Here is a 20,597-nt window from a genome sequence, read left to right on the forward strand (position 1 = left end):
AAGCAAAAAGAAAAACACATTGACCCACAAACTCAACAACAGACTCCCGAAGCTATTTGATTAGATGCAATCCCACTTCAGGCACTTCTCTTGTTCTTGGGCCAGGGTCTGTGCTGAGTACTACCCTGCTCTTTTTAGGCTGTGTCTGGGTGACAGGACAGGAGCCAGAGCCATCTCCCCTCCTGGTTTTGTTGATGCAGAATGGGAAATCTGAGCTCACTGTTTAATTAGGAAAGGACGGGGGAGGGTGTCAGGCAGGTGGTCAGCTAATGAGCACAACCCCATATTGCAGGCCATTGCCTGTATCAGGTTATGGAACAATATCAAACCAGTGCTGAACAAGCTGCTGTTCCTTGCGCCTGTGTCTGTGGTGTCCCCAGTTGCGCAGTGGCACCTGTTCCTCTGAATGCGAGCACAAGCTGTTCCCTCGGCGCTCCAGCACGTACGAGTCATGACTCCCAGATTCAGCAGCTACTTGGATAATGCCCCAACTTCTTAAAGGGCTCCAGCTCCACTGCTGCCGGTTAACTCAGTATCACCCCGCACAAAAACAGCTCCAACAGAAGCCGAAGTCTGGGAAAAGGCAAAAAGCACAACACAGCAACAGAAAATGGGGAAGCTGAGAGCTCACAAGGAAAAAAGGAATTGGCTTATTTAGGGAACCTGTGTAAGAACTGCAAGGGTTTGTTGGTCTTGAACGTGACATGCACTGAGGCGTCCACTGCATGACAGCATTTATCAAGGTTCCCGAGGTTCCAAAAAGGTAGCAATTTACATGGAAATGCACAGCCCCCTCATCTGTCAGCTGGGTGAAGAGGGGGAAGGACAGTGGCTCACTGTGTCCTCCTGAAAAACCAATGCAGGTAGTGCCCACAGTTAGGTTCCTACATGGCATGTGCTGCAGATGCACTAAACCCACCAAGCACCTCGGTATCCATGTGACAGATCTGCAGAGACACCAGTGAAGCCCTGGGCACGGTGCTCTCTTTGCCCCCAAACTGGCCGATTAAAGGTCAGTCCCGAACAACCTTAATCTCATTTCACCTCTCTCTAGCTGCTGAGAGAAGTGAGTTGCCCTTTCCCTCACCATAAGGCCAGGCTGCTACCGGGGGAGTTACACTTCACAGTCCCCATACCTTAATTAACAGATTAATTCAGAGAGGCCCAAACTGACAAACAACGAATGTCCTGGGACAAGCCCCAGAAAGCATCATGTTAATGACCCCAGAAATCAAAAGGAAGAGGATAATCAAACATAGGGTAGGGAAGAGCGAGTAGACAGGGGGCAAAAGAAAAAAACGTTATATTAGTCAGATCCAAAAAAGGGAGACAGAAGGTATCAATTTGCATAATAATTCTGCAGACAACAATGGGTGCCCAGAAATTCTATTTAAAGGATGTAATATTAATTTAATGGGGAAAATATCTAATACAATTCCCACAGAATTTTTCAGTTAAATTAATATGATGGGCTTTAATGGACATCTTAAGCAGAGAGCATGATGAACAGAAATACTGCATAAATTACACCTTTTTATTTTATAAAAACTGGCACACAGCCTTGCCATGCAGGAGACCTTATTCTAAACTCTGGCATCCAGTTGTAATTGTATTTAAAAGAATTTCCCTGCTCAGAGGTGAACTATTTCCTCTTGAGATTTTTATCCTTCCCATAGTCTTGATTAGTAGCAATGTGATTCCAAAGAACCAGAAAGAACTGAAGACATGAATTATTTTGGGGTGTTTTTTCCCCTGTTTGTGTCTAGGGAAACTGTGTCTGGTCTGTACGTAGGACTTCTAAGTTGCTGCAATACACCTAACATATTCTTAACAGCAGCGACCTGCAGGGGTAATACACCCTTCCACAGCTGAACAACTCATCCAACTCATTCCTCCAAAGAACTGTCTTAGCTGACTTTCAGATAAGCTCCCCAGGTTGCGTAGTCCCAAACAAACCGTGCACCGTAAGGAAATAAGCTGCTAAGTCATATCCCATCTCTACCCATACCACAAGTCCCCCTTCTTGGCCTCAGCTACCTCCCTGTTACCATCCACAGCCCACACAATTGCACCCGCATCCTGACCAGCAGGTGCAGTGCCTGCCATTTTGACCAGCTGTACACACTGATGCTTTAATATAGTGTTGGTGAGGTGTTCCTACAAATCACACTGCTTTTCTTCCCCCTACTTTTACCGCTCATGCATAACAGGAAACAACACAGAGGTGTCTAGTTGCAAATGTGGCTATGCATTACATTTAGTGACTTTTAATTCAGGCAAGGGTTGCAGTAGTAGATACGGTCTATATACGTGCAAGTGTGTTGGGGACACTGCATGCAGATAGCGTGGATGATTGCTCAGAAGCAGCTCTGCAGTGTGCCAGGAGAAGAACCGTTACTTTTGTGATTTCAGGTGGCTCAACACTATACTGATTAGTGACTGTTGTCATGTAACTACACTACATATTTTAAAATTCAGAATGCAGAGGTAGGAAGAATTTTGGTGGAAGCTCAAAGTACTGGCAGTTGCAGTACAACCAATTTTAGAATCTAAGTGTATCATACATCAGATTAGCTCAACATAGTTGTACCCTTGATCTAATGTTTTTTTAGATTATACCCACACAGCAAGCTAAATTTTATCATAGAGATACCACACATACATTTCATACTTCCTCCCACATAATCCACACAGAGATGTATTCAGCAAGCGTTATAAATATTTGAATGAGAAGAGGATCCTGCAAATAAAATAGATCCTAGTTTTATTCTCAGCTTAACTACTATACGAGCCTGTTGGTCCTTTGAGCAGCTACTAGACATAAATTTTCTGCAGCAGTGTCTTCTCAGATCATTCTCAATTTTGGAAAACAGTGGGCCCAACTCTTCAATTTCTCAGCAATTAACCCTTTCAGAAGAAAGTGGGAACAGATATGCTCTGAACATCAGGACCCAGTTCCCTCAAATTAAGACTTCAAAAATGCTGACATTTTGAATGAGTGGTACTTGTGAGTGTTAGAGACACAACAATCAGCTTTCTCATTTGTAAACCCAGTTCAATAAAATTTTACCAATTTCATAGTCATGAATCCTAATAAATATTTCTCAAAAGCACTTTAAGATTGCTGGACAGCAGATGCTAGTGAATGCAAGGTGTTATTATTTTTCTTGTGAAAATCCTATTAGCAACTCCATGCTTTGATATGCGGAAGAACAGCTTCCAATGAAGAAAAATTTCTTCTCGCTTGTTGCCTCAAGATGCGAGATTGTTAAAGCTAAGCAGAAGACATATTGCTGTGTTTTCTATTTTTTTCATAAAACACAAATAAAGTACCCTGTGGAAATATGTAAGCTAAAGTGACAGGCATGTCTTGAATGCTTTTAATTCCTCACAAAAATAGTCTGAAGCTTTCACCAAAGTTATCACAGACAAAATTTCCATGGAAAGCATCAGTTCCATGTGAAAATAAGTTAGCTATTTCATCAGTTAAAACAAAACCAGCAGTTACACACTTTACCTCTTCTTCAACCTCTTACAACAAAGAGATATGTTTTAAATACTGTGCTCACACCAGGGGAGAATGCAAGAAGCTCGTAATACCATCTTACTTATATCACTATATAGTAACATCATCCCCCACCACTAGTAGGCAGATTTTAATCATCTTCTTTTCATTATTGTTACAATAGTGCTCAAGAATGCCAATCAAGGACCAGAATTTGCTAAACTCAGCACAAAGACAAAATGCTCCCAGCGTGTTCAACAACAGACATCTTTAAAATCATGCATTCAGAGCTTCTAAAACCTTGTACCACTGACAAAAATTCAAGCTGAGTCAGTGGAAGATTTGCTCCCCAGTTAGAAGAAATTAATGTTCCCTCATTATAAATCTAATCAGTAAATGCTCCCCAGGCCAGGCAGAGGATCTTGTTTGAAGTCCTCTGCAGTATAGTGTCAGCCACATACAACTGCTTTGACCAACCACTTTGACGGCTCATCTCACCAGTGTTAGAAGACCACAGAGCGTATCTCATGTGATAGCTAGGCAGAAAAGAGTATCCTGTTCTCACAGAACTTGCAGTTACCTTTCTCTTTCTCTCTTCACTTATCATCAGCTCTCAAAGGATGAATTTTTTGATTTTTTTCCCACTCTTTCCATGAAACAGAAAGAGACTAAGATATCCAGGTACTCAAGGCACTCACGTGAAGCGTTGTCACTGCCTGCTTCAGACCTGTGACTTGACCTAGATATTTAACAGCGCAGGTAAATTCTCCCAACATGAGGCTATTTTCATTATGAGATAATATTCTGGGACAGGTCTCACTTGTTTCAGTTGAAAGGGTCTGGACCTGAGGGACTACCCTGACAGGGTTTATCAACAGCATTCTTGACAAAGGTGACCCAGTAATAGGTGCATTCTGAAAGAAAACTCTTTGGGTTTTGTTTGTTTCTTTTTTTGTTTTTTTTTTTTTTTTTTTTTTTAATATCCTGACTAGCTGTAGCCTAAAACCTGGATTTCCTGAACACTGACAACTCCCAGTCAAGTCAGTGAATTCACAAGATGTACTGGATGCAGGATCAGGCTCCTTGTGGTTAAAATTACTATTTTTCCAGTTTTCTTTAAGTTTTACTTCCTTGGTATCCAGAACAAACATACATCAGCATGAAAAGAGCCCATTAATGTGTCTAATACTTTCCCCCTAAAACTACCATGATCTCACCACTTCCAAAGCCCAAAGGAAATTAAAGCACAGCTCAAGAGGACAGCGCTGAAGAATACAACTTAAAACCCAAGAAAGCTGGGAAATTTCTGTGCAAAGGCTGCAAATCTGGGCTTGGAAAGGAAAGAAGCTTACAATGAGCTGTAATAAAATTATTCCAGTCTGTAACCTGAAAAGAGAAAGCCTGCCATTCAGCAAACAGGAAATCCCAGAATTTATAGATGACCCTGTTACAAAGCAAATGTTTTGGAACAAACCGTTCTTTCCCTAGCGCTTGTTTTCCACTGTTTTCTCTCCTGCGCTTTCCCCTGTAACACAAGGACCAGAGCAGCCCCGTCTGGCTGCCGCGCGTAGCCGCACACCGCCGGCCTGCACCACCAACCGGAGATGAAGAGAGCAACCTAAGAGAGCCTGAAAGCATGGCTGGTTTTTTCAACTGCATCAGGTAGCACAAAAAATGGAATTACCCTCTCCCTATTAAACTTGTCTTTTTTATTCCCATCGATCCTTGTAACTGGAGTACAATTACTTTTCTACCAAAAAAAAACCTTTAGAAAAGCTTGTGCATAGGTGTGTGACATGCAGAACTCAGCAAATGTTAAATTTCACATATTCCTTGTACATATGACAAAGGTAACTGCACGAAGTAAAAAACAGAAAAAGAAAAAAAAATTAAACCAACCTTACCAGCTTCCCTACTCTTCTTCTGCTCATTATGTTTCAAAGACTCAAAGGCACTGGTGAGACAGCAGACACAAAAGAAAAAGGGGGAGGTCTCATCACAGTAACCTAGGTGGTCAATAAGGAGAAATGCAGCTGGGTGCCAGTCTAATCAAGACATGAAGCGGAGCAGGCGCTCAGCTGCCCTCTGATTTCCACCACACCCCTGCTCACTCCTTTGGGAGAGACACACACAGTCAAGAATGCTGGTAAGAGCTATGAAGCACATCCCGCTCAGCCTTTGGTGTCCATGTCCCCACTCAGATGAGATCAGCATCATCCAGAGGTTTGCAGGAGAACTGGAGTAGCACTCCGGTATTGCAAAGTGCCACGTCCCAAAAAGCCTGGCTTGCAAACTCCTCCTTCCTCACTAGTCTTCATTCAGCAGCTAGCAGGGCAGACAGATCTTCCCTGCTGACACAGTGAGTGTGTGTCCACACTTGTTCCAAGAAACAGGGTCATAGAGCGGAGACTTTCTGTGGTATCTGTGGTTTTACAAACGAATAGGTGTGCCAAGGAGGGCTGGGCTCAGCTACACCTGAAAGAGCTAAGCACATGCTCCCAAAGGACAGTGTTCACTGTTCAGGATGACCTAAGGATTTCACTCCTGACAAAATGGAAACCATCTATCAGAGAGAAAATCTCTTTTTCTGTTTCTTTTCTTTCTCTCGTCCTATCTCAGGACAGTTAAAGAAACAAATAGAACTTAAAAAAAAAAAAAAATCATTTCTCCTCTGCAGCTAACAAATTGTCTGGATTCCTACACACTTTAAAAAGCACATATTGAATATATCTCTCCTCAGCAAATTTGCTCTACAGCACAAAGCATTCCCCACAGGAAGTCTGTGAGGCTCAATCACTATGACACAGTCAAGGGAAATTTAGACAGTCAAGGAAAATTTAGACTGATGCTGGAGAAGCCAGGACAAAAAAGATCAGCCCTTCTCAGGATAAAGAAAACGTGCCTCAGCTAAGTGAGGCTGGCAGACCAGCGCTGAAATACTCTTCAGATATGCAATTACAGCGATCCCTAGGGGTTTTGCTTTTGTGTTGTTGTTTTTTAAAACCCTTCTCCAGAGTCAACAATTTGCCTGAATCGCTTCTTATTCATTTCATCTTCATGACTTCTGAAGGCATCTAATGAGGCACTTTGAAGTTTGCCTGAAAACAAAACAGAACCAAAAAAAAAAAAAAGGCAACCACCCTGAGATGACATTAAATCCTTCTCCTGAAACTAGAATCTTCAGGATTACAGCTCAGCTTTGTTTTGTTTTAACACTGTGCTATCTTTGGATTAATGAGCTTTGTCCTTACCACGTTAAAGTGTCTTGGGGACCAAAATCCAAAATGTGGCACCTATGATACGGTTATGCAGGCTTGGATGGCTGGATAGAGAGTCAGGGCTGGGTCTGAAATTTAAAATTTGAGGTAAGCATCTTATTATTTCAGGTTTTGCTCAGAACAATGTCTTAGCCTACTTAGTTCTTAAAACACTGCAGGTGAGATTGTACATAATTTACAGCAAGGCAAATCTGGAGTACCTCATGTTTTTCAGCAGAAAGGTTTAACTTTACAGCAGTTTGAGTGTATAATCTGGTCTTTTATCTCCTAACCAAGCCCACATATATACACTCATAAAGCTACAGAAGCAAACACAATTAAAACATTATTTAAGTTTATTGCCTGACTCCCTCCTGAATATCCCTCTACAAAGATACATACTTTTGAGTATTCTTTTTTAAAGAAGAAATCAAAGAAGTGGAAGATCTATGGAGATGTTATACAAAACCATTTGAGCTGTCTTGTGGTGGGCCCAATTGTACTGTGAGCTAGTTCTTCCTGAAGGCAGTCTGCAGGCTTCAGCCAGTTTATTCAATCATCTGTGAAAAGATTGATAATGTAGATGTGAGCAAGAGGCTGGAATTGTCTGAACACTGACAGCTACAGACAGATTTTCAAAGCAGCTCAGCTCCCACATACAAACGGCCACCACTTAAAAACTGCCTTGCACATGAGAGCCCATCAGCGAGTTGTTTGAAGTCCAGCCACGCAGCGAGGATGCAGAGGTAGCCAGTCTGCACGGAGGGAATCCGTTTCACACTGTCACGTGGTGCTGTGCCATCAGCGCATGTGTTACAACAGGAGTTTGTTTTTTCACTCTGTATTTTGTTATAGCCGAATCCTAGGAAGGGAGTGCATCTTGGCACTAATCAGTGTCCACATTGTTTCAAAATACAGGCAGGAATGGTAACAACTTATCTCACTATTTGCCTATATTTTTCTTTCTGCAACCACACACAGTAGAGAAGTTTGTAAATTTTCCTGAGACCCACGAGTTCTGCTATTTTAACTGACTGAAGTTTGATGGAAGCAAGAATAGAGCTGATGGTGGGACACTCTTCCATGCAGCATCTCAAAGTTTGTCAAATCTGACACAAGGATGGGATTAAATTTGATTTAGGTTCCTATAGCTGATATTTCTACCCTTTTACAGAGCTAGAGTTTGAAAGGGCCCCTCTTTGGCAGCACCTTTTCTTCTCACTGAAGTTTAAGACCGAAATTTTCAGATTCTTGCATAACACTTCCTAACTAAAAAAAAAAAGGCTCACTTCAGAACAGGTCTCGTATACAAGCTGACAGTCAGTTTGCCAGTAACTGGGAGTTTTAGTCAGTGCGGCGTGGTTTCTGTAAGCAGTTTTGATGTGAACAGCAACACACGTAACTAGTGAGTCACATAACGAAGCTTCAGTGCTTGAAGGCAAGGAGGGCACAGCAAGCCACACCTTTGACATTTTGCCCATGCCTCTCTGCTACTCACACCAAAACATCACTAGCTGTGCAGCTGCTGTTTGGAAAGATTTTTCATAACCTCATGATGCACCAACACAGCATCTGAGACAGTCTGTACCTAGACAGCACATGCCCTTCATTCCCAGCTGGCAAATTCAAAATGACTGCCTGCAACCACTATTCACCTTCAAGTTTCTCTCCAAATTTGTCAACAATATTATTGTAATTAAAATATCATTCAAGATACACAGGCCATATTACTGAAAGATGAAATAGGGTCAAATGGAAAAAATCCTAAATTGTTTACAAATGTACACAAAATAGAAGTTGCTTTATGGCAGCTCTCTCTTACCTGAAAGTAGCATTTTGGGGAGAGAAAAGTTCTTTCTTCTTCAAGGCCTTACTTTTCAAACATACAAATATAAGCCACCAATTAATTATTCTGATGTTGAAAAGTAAGAAAACAACCTACCAGCTTATTTATGTGCTTTAGATAGCTAATTTTGCTCCAAAAATCTGCTAGAGAAGTAGCTATTTCATTTTCACAGCTGTTAGAGCCTGTTCTAAGACACACCTACACTGAACTCTCCCTTGGGAGTTTTGTTGCTATTTAACCTTAGATTACAAGGAAGCTTTTTAACAATTATTTCTGAACTAAAACCGTATGTCTGTCCTTTGCATATTTAAAACAGAGCAACTGATAAACAACACTCACCACACTGCAAAGCAACTTCAGTGACAAGAACAATTGCTCCAGTAGTGTTGGGAAACTTAGCACAACACTACATTATAAGCTAATAAACCGCATAATACCATTCTCTCTATTGGGTAAAGAGGTACTCTGAGCCCTATTTGAGTCCAAAGTGGATGACGGGGTTTGGTGGCCAAGCATCATGTGACTGTTGGTAAGTCTACTCTCAAGGAGGGGGTAAAATAGAAAAGAGAGATAACAGGTAGGTAGTGGGCTTGTTTGATACATTTGTGAAGCAGTAACCATTTAACTATCTGTCCTAGTTAGGAGCAGCTAAATAGCAGGCTTTAGATCTACAAAACCCCAGCATTCATAGAGGAAATTCGTATTTCAATTGAGTTACTGCAATAAACAATAAATGGGAACTTAGAAAGCTGACTGTACTGTGGAAGCCCAAGTCAGAGAGAAAACAGAAACTTCTAAGAGTGGATAAGGGTGAAAAAACTCCTTTGTATGCTGATTTAAGCTCTAGAAACAGCAGGTATATTGACTTTGAAGCTTAAAAACAGAAGTCTGATTGAACTCTTTCAAGAAGAGGTACTTAACTATTTTTTCTCTTTTTGCAGTGTTACCAGTGATGCCTATTAAATTTAATACCTCTGCTGCTACTTCACAAATTTAATGAAGTGGCAAAAGAATCCCAGCTATCAGCCTAAAAAGATTTGGGTAACCCAACTGTATCTTCTGTTAATATAAATAAAGCCTAGATCTGCATAAAATCATGGCCTTCAAACATTTTCTCTGGTAAAAGACAAAGTTAAGATAATCGTACTTCCCTCAGGCCCATTTTATTTAAGCAAGAATCCTCAAGGATAAATGAACAAACTTGGCTCAGCTCGGAGTATCTTTTTAACTATATAGTGGACTCCATTGATAGGTGGGAAATCTCCTTATACTTATTAATATACTTAGTTATACCCCACTTGCAGAGGGGTTCTTGGTGGGATCACAGCATTGGTCAGAAGAGGTTCTTGAGATCTTGCAAGAGATTCATACAGACCTTAATTACATCTTAAAGTCAAAATCCATACTCAAAGCATGACAAGATTCACCTGTCAACAGAACCTGAATTCTGACATGCACTCTTCCTCGCATTTTCTTTTAGTTTAGCTGAGAGAAGACTCCCAAAGATCTGAATGTACAGCTGCATGGCAACCACAGCTTCCTGTTTATACTGAACGCAGACAAACTGCGAGCTAACATCAACCATATAAAGCAGTATGTACTTCAGGGAGACCATTAAAATAAATACAAATGCACACAGCAATGACAGCCTTAATTCCATGGCATTTGAGGCTCAATTTCACTTGCACCCCTATGCACTGAGAACTTGCAGATACATTAACCATGGAAAATGTGCATGATGCCTTTCTTCATGCATTTTGTTGGCACTGTCTTGAAGATAAGTGAATACATTTGGCATTATTTTCACCCACAGCTGCACTGACTTAAGTAAGAGTGACTTCAAACCCATTTAGTCAACTGTTGGCAGAAGTCTGTAAGATATGTTTATTTTGGTTTAGCTAACATGGACTGGGAATACACAGTAAACCAAAGCTAAACTTGAGTAAGACCCTCTTAAATTGGAATACAGTTGTCTGCATTGTGAATGCTTAAGTAAAGCTAGTTGAAAATTCTGCTCCAATTGAATCCGCCTCACTTTCCCATCTAGAGGAGGCCCGTGTTTCAAAGGCACACTTTTTGCCTGTCAAGTGCAAGGTAGTTTTGTGGACTGGTAAAAAATTCTGTTAAGCAGTTCTGAGACAACTGCAGGCTACTAGATACTTCGAGGAAAAGATCTGTTAAGTACCCAAAAAAAGAAACTAACCTTTGTGTTCTGTTTAAAAGAAAAACAGTTTATAAACTGTAGATGAACCTCTTATCTGGTAAATCTCAAAATCCATGAATTGGCTTGGAAAACAGCAGTGCAGGGGAGGAAGGCATTATTAATCATCTGGAAGAAGAAATATAGATCTGAGTCCATCTCATTCTTGCTGGGCAGAGCACATACAGGTTTTTCTGCTATTGAGTAATGCCATTTTTTTTTACTTTTATACAGGCAATCACCCCTATATGTACTATATCAATCTAGTATCACCGGAGTAGAGTTGCAACAGAAGGGGGGGCAGAGGGAGAAAGAAAGAAGCTGCCAGCATTGGGCCGCAGCTCAGCCAGTGCTTAATTGCAGGTATAAACATTACACGCTGTATCAGCAAAGCTGGAGAGAGTGAGCCGTAAACCTCCCAGGAGGAGCTTTACAGGGAAGGCTGACAATGCAAGTTCAGAGTCAGTGTGTTATTCGGAGACATCCTGAGCAGCTAAAAATACACAGCAGTCTTTAGGAAGAAAGCAAAAGGGAAATATCTTCCTCTTTCCATTGCAAAGGGGTTGGGGGAGAGGAAAGGAAGGAAAGTAAGCATTATCAAAAAACACAGGGAACATCTAACTTGGGGAAATCCTACATGTGCGTATGTAAGCAGGTAAGCCACCTGTGCTGCCAGTTGTAGCAGCAAGATCCTGATGCTTGAAATTGCTTTAAATGTGGGAAAGATTGTAGCCAGGGGCTTGCTCTAATCATCATTGTACTATCACCTTTAATAACTTGTCTCTGCTTGAGCAGATCCAGCACTCACACAGCAGCTATTAAAACTAAATTGCTTTCATTAATAGAATTTTCACATTCTGTCTGTGCATATATCCCAATGTCCTCTATAAACAAACACTGAGCTTTACCATAAGAACTGGCAGCAGAAAAACATCCCCATTTTATAAGGTGTGACAGATGCAAGAGACTCACAACGCTGGGGCTAGAACACGTAATCAGGAGTGCTAGCTCATGTTTCATCATACTACGTTCCTCCCATAAGCTGCCACTATTTTGCTGAGACCCACAGTCTGAATATGCTACTGGGCAAAAAAAGCAAAGCAGTTATGAAGGCAAGAATTTCAAAAAACAGCTCTTAAAACTGCGGCCACAGTTTCAAATATTTCTCCTCTTGGTAGGACCCATTCAGCAAAACTGCTAGCAATGGGCAGCTCTGCAAGCAGCCTGTGTCACTTCAAAAACCTGCCCTAAGAGATGAGGTCTATGCCTAATTTGGCAAGAGACTAGAAATATTCTGCAAGAGAAGAAATAACTAGTAGGTCTTTATTGTTGCTGGTGATGAAGGAGACAGGGGGAATCCACTTTGACCTTCAGATTCCATTCTGAATCTGCAGGACTGTATCTAGGGAATTCTTTTTAACCTGTAAGTGAAGTGAAGCTGATCTGCAGTCACTGAAACAAACCTGGAATCTATAATGCTAGCTGTCTGTCTATCAAGATATAGAAAATGAAGTGCAAACTGTTAATTTTCAAATGTTCAATTCTTCATTAAAACAAGAAATGTAGAAGTTGGAACAGCTGATATTCATTATAAAGGGTTAAATTGCCTGCAGTGTCAGATGCCCCTTAGAAAATCATGTCTAGTTCCATCTGATTAAATAGGAGCTACATTTTCTAACCTGCTTGCTCTAATGCTGACACAGTACGAAGCTGCCCCAAGGAATCTTTCTTTTAGGAGTGCCCAGTGTAAGACCTCAATCACTCTGGGAACTCAGGTCAAGACTCAGAAAAGCTTTTTTTTTTTTTTTTGCCATTACCTGAATGGGAGGTATCTGATCAGTTAAGGCAGGGGGAGATGTCACAGGTGGCATTTCATATTCAATGTGTGCGAATATCTCAGAATGAGACTGTGAGAATAGACCCTGATTATACTTAATGATCAAGTGAGATTATGTAAATTCGGACTAAATTATCTGCATTAACTTAAAAGGCCCTACGATGGAGGATGAAGGTACTGAATGACTAGGTCACAAACCTAACCAAGTAAACAGAGTTTGTAATTCCATCGAGATTCTGCAACGCCGTAACTACTACACAGAGACAAACTGCAATCTTAATACAGAAGGTAATTTAGAAAGTGGCTCATGTTGTAACATTGTTGGAATTAAGTTTCGAGCAGTTCCTAGTGCCAGGAGGAGTTACTGCCTCTGCCGTAGACGTTCTGTGACCCTGAATAAATTGCTCAGACTTCCAGTTTATCAGCCTATACCATAAGGATGACATGCATCTTAAAGGTGTTTAAAGAATTAACCCCTTAATGTTTGTAAAATTATTTGAGATCCCTCTCTAGACAGTGCTGTAGAAGGGCAGACTTATTACTGCAGTCATTATGGCTTTCAATAGATTTTAACTATGATAAGGAAAGCTCCTGCAGGAATGCACTGCTAGGAGACTTAATGCAGCTGTTAATCCTGGAAGGCTGCGAGTTGCAGAACTAAGTCCAGAATGTGCAAAGAGTAGGGCTGTGAATCAAAACGACCTTTTACACACATTCTCAAGATTTTACTACAGTAAAACTATCACATATATTTCAAGTATAAAAGGAGTATTCATGCTCCCAGATGGCCAGCAGGCCACTTCACCAATTTGCCAAGCTAGAAAGGAGGCATATGGAATTCTAACAAAGCAGAAAGAAGGCTAACTGGCAAGCAGGGCTAAGGAAGCACCCAGACTTTGGACTGTAGAGGTCTTTGCAGAACAAAACTGGTATGCTTTAGCAGAGGAAGCATGTGTAATTGCTAGCAAAAGTGAGAGGCCTCCATTTTCGCAAACAGTAAATTTAATGAAGATCCAAACTGACAACCTGAATATGCATCTATCTTCGCCTTCTCTCCTTCCCGCCTGTATCCTTTCCTTGGGGAAGATTTCGGTTCTTGTTCACCTCTGTTGTGATTCCCTTGAAGTCTCAGCTGTTTCAGGGAAAGTAAATAGGGTTTAAAATTAATTATCAATTAAAATGAGGTTAATCAGCACCAGGCTTGTCATCTATTATCCTTGTGAGACAATCCTGTCCTCCTGCAAAACCCCTACAAGGAACAAGGCCAGTAAGACTCAGCAACAAAGCCTTTTCCCTGGTGACCTTTGCTATGTTTAGGAAGAACAGCTAAAATAAGCTCCAATCCTCAGCCAGGCCAAACACTGTTGAGAACAACTACATTTAACCCTTTTGATATACTGTGTATGCAAAGTGTCCAGACAGCATGACGTGTTTATTATCCTATACTGCTTGTTGCTCTGTTAGTTATTATTTAGTCACTGGATATGGCCTTCCACCGTCCTAGCATGGAAGCAGTTAACTTCTCCAAAGTCCTTAGCCACTACATCAGAACACGTCTTACTCTGGATTTTTCGGTCCTAATGGGATATGCTGGTTTATACAATCATTTACACAAGGCCTTTGTTTCAAAATCCTTGTACATTTACTGGGGTGATCTCCCCATTCTCTTGAATACGACTACTCAGGCAACTTGCTAGAAAGCCAGAGAGACTGAATACACTTACCTGCAATTTAAAATTGTTAGAGAAGCAAGAAATCTCTCCACTGACATATGCAATCTATGAAATGTAACACTTGCCCAGACATATAGCAGATATAAAATGTGCCTGAGCTCTGGCCTGTGAAAATGACTTATCTGCCTTTATATCCAAGAAATCTTTTAAGGAACCACTTAAATTTTACCTATCAGTTACCATATCCATAAAGTGGGAAAGTATTTAGCAAGGCAAACAAAAAATTATTTATATAATAGAAAATATCTACAAATACAGGGTATACCTGTGTCTCAGGATTCATATTTACACATATTTCTATTATCCAGGTGATAGGCACAGACATGTGACAGGATACCCTGTGTAGTGCCCATGGTGCTTCAGAAGCATCATTGTCTAACAATCCCTGTGTGACCCAACACTTTTCTTGGAATTCTACTGCTTGCTACAAACATGGAGAAGAGGACTTTCAGAGGCACAAGTGACAGCTGAAAGAACCCAAATCCTACTGAGTTGAAAATACAACATGAACATTTTCATCCCCTTTGCCTGTTCAAAGTCTATCAAATCGGTTTTGGACCTTGGACCTTTAACACTGAATTAGAAAGGCACACTGATTTCTCTGAATCTGGGCATTGCCTGCTCTTTCTTGCATTCAAAACCATCAAACAGAACAGAAAGATAAGTGTCCCTTCTCAGCGTATCTTTGACCTCTATTTTCATCTGTTTTTTTCTGTTCCTATTTTAAAATAATTCAATAGTGACTGTGTGTGTGCATGCACTACACTTTACTCTCAAAATACATATTTAAAACAACACAAAAAAAAACCAATCACAAGAACAATTTGTTCCAATCTGCTTCTGCAAGTTGTTAAGGGGGAAGCTCGGCTGTCGCTGCCCTATTGGGCTTTATGCAAAGAGCTTCCTGCCAAGAACTGCTACAGAGCTCCAGCCTTCGCCTTTGCTAAGGCTTGCTGTGGGTCTTGAAATAAATGGAGTTGATCTATATGATCTGGTGAACAGCATACCAGAGGATGCAAAAGCAGTAGATTGCAAAACCTTGACACTCAGCTATGCAAAGGTAGACCTGGCCCCTGTTTGTTAACAGGCAATACTACAGAGAAGCCCTGAGCAACAGAGTACAAATGAAGAGGGTACGCAACAGATACGGAGTCAACTAACAGGATGGTAAAGTCACGAGTTCTCTAGATTCCTTCAGTATAGTCCTTTGGCCCTGATGTAAAGACGGCAAAGACCAAAAAGAAAGAAAGCAACTACGGTTGTGGTGAGGCTTCATGCCAGAACCAAACCTGTGTGATGCCTCACATGAAAATATGTTTGCCTGCTGCAAAGTTTTCTGTAATGGAAACCTTTGACGTGACATAGATATCTGTACATGACTGCTGGAAAATAGCCTTGCTGTTTGGCTAAATTTTGTTAAAAGAAAACATTTACTTAAGAAGAGCCTTGGCATGATAACATAGGGTTACAAGGCAGGAAAGAAAAGAACTAGACTTTGCAGAGATTTACAGCAAAGAAATTCGGGAGAGCCCAGCAGATGACTGTCAACGATTTTGCCTGGGCCTCAGTGGGACACGTAAAGTATGTTGTTTCATGAATGTCTGCTGAAGATCCTCTATTTTTTACAATTCTTTCACTGAGTAGCTGCTATCATAGCCAGTGGGCCCCACCTGGCTGTCTCACTAGAGCCAGAGCTGTACACTGCTTCTTTGTAGACCAGGTCTTAGTAAAACTATGTGGTAAAAAATTTAGTAGCTCTCTTCTAGGAGAACAGGGACATATGGAAACAGGTCCATATTGGAGGGTAGTCTACTCGATATCAGGGAACACACGTTGCATTCCTTATCTTTGGGAATCCAAAAGTGGACCTTAAAATCTGCCTTCATAGGCAGACACATACAATCACCTTCTCAAGATCTCAGCCAAGCACCACTGCTGTGGGAAACACAAGGACTGGGAGGCAGATGTGCACTCTTGGAATCCCACTGTGACTTGGATTTCTGTATCCAGTTACTGTCTCAACAAAGACATTTGTAAAATGAAGCTGTCTTCACCCTCCCCCTTCTCTCTTGCTGCATTACTGGTATCTATTTTTGGTTGGGTTTTTTTTTAAGCGCTCCACTTAGAACATTTTGCTGTGTTCTTTGCCACAGTACTTGAGACCTCTGCGTTCAGGATGCAGGCAGTGTGTACCTGGCTTCCCTCATGGAAAACTGGAATTAGAAACGGGTTCTCCATGACTTACAAATTCCAGTCTTTTAAGTCTTAGCGGGGGGAGAACACCCCTGCTGATCTGCATGCTTTTGTTTTGTGTAGCCTTTTGCACATACGAAATATTATATTGCTTTATTTATTCTAGTCTAATTAAAATGGTAACATTCCTACCCACCTATGCATGCGTACATGTACACAGACCACTGAAGATTTATACTAACCACTGTTCCTGAACAGAAACAGTCTGTAACGCTTCGGTACTGGTACAATAGCATCTAAAGTACAGACTGGATACATGTATTCCTATTTTATAAGGCAAATCACACCCTTATTCGATCAGTTTTACATACAGAAAACCTCCAGGCAGACAAAACCCAGGGAGCAGAAGAGAGTCAAGAGACCGTGCTTGCCTGCCCCACGGTCTGGGTTTGCTGTTGGCTGTGGTGAGGTGTGGGATGCCCTCTAGTGGTGCAATGTTCCTTTCTTTGGAAACGCAATTTTGCTTGCCGCGTGGCTTTTGAGGTCTCTGAACAAAACAGCAGCTTGTGGCCTAAGGTAGGCAAAGCAGTTAAAAGCATTAGCAATAATTCCACCACATCCTCAGCCTCGGGCAAACAGAGGCACTGGGCACATGTCACTCGGCTGTCGGCAGTCCTGCTTTTCTAACAGCACTGCACAGAGCGGGGTTGGCAGGCTGCAGAAGCAGCCTCACCTCGAACACCTCTCTCAGAAGGAATATTTCTGCAACAACTGCTTTGCAGGAAGAAGGGAGAATGAGGGAAGGGTGGCCTGAGTTCTCTTAACCTTTGGTTAATGACTGTCTCTAGTGGAAAGCCTTGTCTGGGAAGGTGCATGTTAAAGATGGGCCTCTGATAGGCAAGAATGTAAGAGCAGAAGAATTAGGTACAGGTAAAAAGGCTGCAGACAATATTACAAGAGAGAGGAAGCAGTGACCCAATGCTCGAGTGGTCAGTGGGGCACAGGCTCTAACTTCGAATGGGTCTTCAGTCTTTGGGGAGTATATGTACACAAGGCTGTAATTTCTATTCGTTTATCGTGCCTTTGACTTCCATTAGACAGTGACATTTACAGGCACTGACAACTGCCAGTCTAAGGACTTGGCTCATGTTGAAACCCATTTTTCTACTTCTCATGAACTCCACGATCAGAACCTCCACCTGAGCTTGGAAAAGCAGTAGCAATTAGAACAAGTCTCTCATCATTCTGCAGGCACAGAATGCAAGCGACATTGATATATAATGGAAAGCGAGTATGAAGCATGCTCCAGAGACTTTTTGCAGCATGCTGACATCTGTGAGGATGCTGTCATTTCCCAGCAGCTAAGCAGGTATTCTTCAGCAGACTCCCCTAAGGACACTAACTCCCAAACTGAGCTGCTGTTGTCAGTATCAACTTTAGTAAATCCTAATTTCTTTTAATTGTTAAGGATCACAGGGTACTTGCCATACTGGAAGTGTGGTAAACCTGGCCAAATTAGAGGTAGTGTACCTATCTTCATGTTCAGCTAAGCATTTTATTTTCAAGAGGTTTTAGAACAGCTCAGAAGAGCCAGGACCAAAGGGGTGGAGTGTGCCCTTGTATGACTGGATCAGCTCCATTGCAATTATTCGATTCCACGAGAGGTCACCAACAATCTGCACCCTGCGGCTCTGCCAGGATGCAGCAGAGAGGGGCCGCTGCCTCCTCTTTGGCACCAGAAGCAGCAGCATGGTGCCAGTCACAAAACGGAAGAGCACTTCCTGAGCGGCAGGCTATAGCCAAGTGTCCAGCTGCACTGCCTGCAGAATGTATGAAAAATATCTAGCATTAGAAAAGCACTGTGGAAGATGGCAATCAAAGCTCATCTACACACTGATTAGGATTAAGTCACGTTTAAGATACCACAGCCAAAGGAGACATGTACGTACAGGCTTGCATTTAAACAATTGTCCAAATAAATCAGAACATATTTTTGTTAATTTAGTTCAAGGTAGATGAACCCTTGCTTTTGGGACCACAGTAGAAGAAACAAATTAAACTTGCCTTGAAGTAAGATAAGCGGTAAATATTTTGATGTGCTCAGGATCCCACTAAACTAGGAGATCTGAAATCCATCAAGCAAACTCTCTTACATCACACAAATAATTGCAAAAAAAACTTAGTGACATTCATCATTTTCTTTTAAAATGTCAAACAACAGTGCAAGACTGATAGCCCGGCAACGCTGTTGCTGCTGTCAGCAACTCATTTAATCAATGGAGACGTTAATTCTAATAATGTCCTGGACTCCATTTAATTTTGATTACATCATTTTTTTTTCTCAGTCAAATTGTGCACTGCTCAGGTTTATAAATAAGTGCTTTGTATTTGATACTGTCTTCCTCCATCTTGAATCTTCTCTGCCACATACACTTTTGCTTAGCTTATATACTATTTGGCTGAGATTTGAAATGCCAAAGCCCCATCTGCTCTGATACTGAAGATCCAACAGTACATTTAATTTTGAATAGCCGTTTGCCCCAGATTCTTGGTTAAGATTCTGCCCATAGATAACATTCACAGCATGCTAGTTCCATTGTCGCCTTCTTTCCCCTAGACATTGGTGCATTTTAGTGACACTATCAAATACGAAATATTGCTACTCTTGACACATCTTCTATTCTTTTTCTTTCAGGTCTTTTGATCCTCTACCATTTACATAGCTTCCTTACTTTGACACCAATAATTCAAGCTAAACTATAGTGCAAGCCAAAAGGGAAAATAGCTCCAGAACTTGCGTAATAAGAAAAAATAAATTATTTGGTATCTTTGCTGTTCAGCAGCTTATATGAAAGCAAATAAAACAATGTTCCTTATTATTTGAAGCATAGCAGGCAATTCCTTTAAGGAGAAAAGTTGCAAGTTATTGCTAGTGAAATGATAACTCTTCTTCAAGGGTCAGCAGCTCTTTTAGGGCCCTTCCCACCCCTCTCTGCCCTCCATGGAACAGATTTTAAAACAGAAGATATAAAAATCCAACAATTTGTCTTGCTTGCATGAGTAAAATTATCCTCCAACATAAACACACAGATATGCTAAATACAAGTTGAATGTGGCCAGAAGGGGTGAAAAACAAAGAAATAAATAAAAGAAAAGCAAATAGAAAAATGGGAAACTAGCAAATATACCTTCTAAAATAGCTCCTGTGGTGACTGCAGCGCTTGAAAAAACACTTGAATATGGCCAGAACGTTTATCACCTCTGAAGAAGCAATCTTGTGAAACCCAGGTCTGGTAGTTTTTTAATAACAGATTGCTGAATTTTGTTAAATATCAGTTCGGTAATTAAAGTCCAGTTGTCTCATGTAGGAGCAGATTAAGAGCATTTCCATAACTGCCGCTTTGCTTCTGAAGCAGAAGAATGACAACACTGTCAAAAGCAGATGCTACTTCAACAATCTACCTAGATTTCACTTGGACTTAAAAATTTATATCTGTTTATGTTAATATTATGTTAATAATTTCTCAGTTTTGCTAAAGACACATAAAATTTATATGTGATCTCCCAACACACACGAATGTGTGGAAGTGGTCCCAAGGCTGACATTCTGTATAATTGCCTTTGCGGCAGAGTTCATCCTTCTTGCTCAGGTACTATAACTAATTTATTACATGTGTCTTATGTCTGAGCTTGTCAGCACTTAATTATATCCTAGAGAACCGGCTACTGTCCTGACAAACTACTGCGCTCTGTGTTGCTGTTCTTATTAGACATGGAACACTTGCAGCTTAACATTATACAACCAGTAATGCAGCAGCAAATTAGCTCGGGGCAGACTGCAGCCTCCTACAACCCGGAGCTGTGCCATCCAAATGGAGCATGAGGTTTGGGCTCTGCAGACACCTCCAGCGCTCCGGAATAACAGCAGCAGCTGAGACCTGAGCTGTGGGTTCAGGCAACCACTCAGCAAACCAGGCAAACTCATCCACCCACTAGCAAGCTGGAAACTGTATTCATACAGGTACT

The 20,597-nt window shown here is 41.3% G+C and overlaps 1 protein-coding gene across 5 annotated transcripts in view; it reads right to left on the minus strand.

Annotated features, from left to right (window-relative positions):
• Positions 1-20,597, minus strand: part of SPRING1 (SREBF pathway regulator in golgi 1) — a 118,843-nt gene that overhangs the window by 71,422 nt on the left and 26,824 nt on the right. Inside the window, exons 5-7 of one of the 5 annotated variants that reach the window (XR_012765422.1) lie at positions 13,672-13,777; positions 10,812-10,937; positions 7,101-7,322 (exon numbers count right to left, since the gene is read on the minus strand). The exons of 2 other annotated variants lie outside the window; for them this stretch is intronic. Coding sequence is in view for 2 of the 3 variants with exons in the window: in XM_075434628.1 (XP_075290743.1) it covers positions 7,315-7,322; positions 13,672-13,777 (114 nt within the window). In the remaining variant the exon portion in view is untranslated. Of the gene's footprint in view, positions 1-7,100; positions 7,323-10,811; positions 10,938-13,671; positions 13,778-20,597 lie in introns of those variants that run through there. 2 more of the 5 variants (XM_075434628.1, XM_075434631.1) reach the window with 2 other exon arrangements.

Source organism: Opisthocomus hoazin, chromosome 13, assembly GCF_030867145.1.
Source record: "Opisthocomus hoazin isolate bOpiHoa1 chromosome 13, bOpiHoa1.hap1, whole genome shotgun sequence".
Taxonomy (NCBI): Eukaryota; Metazoa; Chordata; class Aves; order Opisthocomiformes; family Opisthocomidae; genus Opisthocomus; species Opisthocomus hoazin.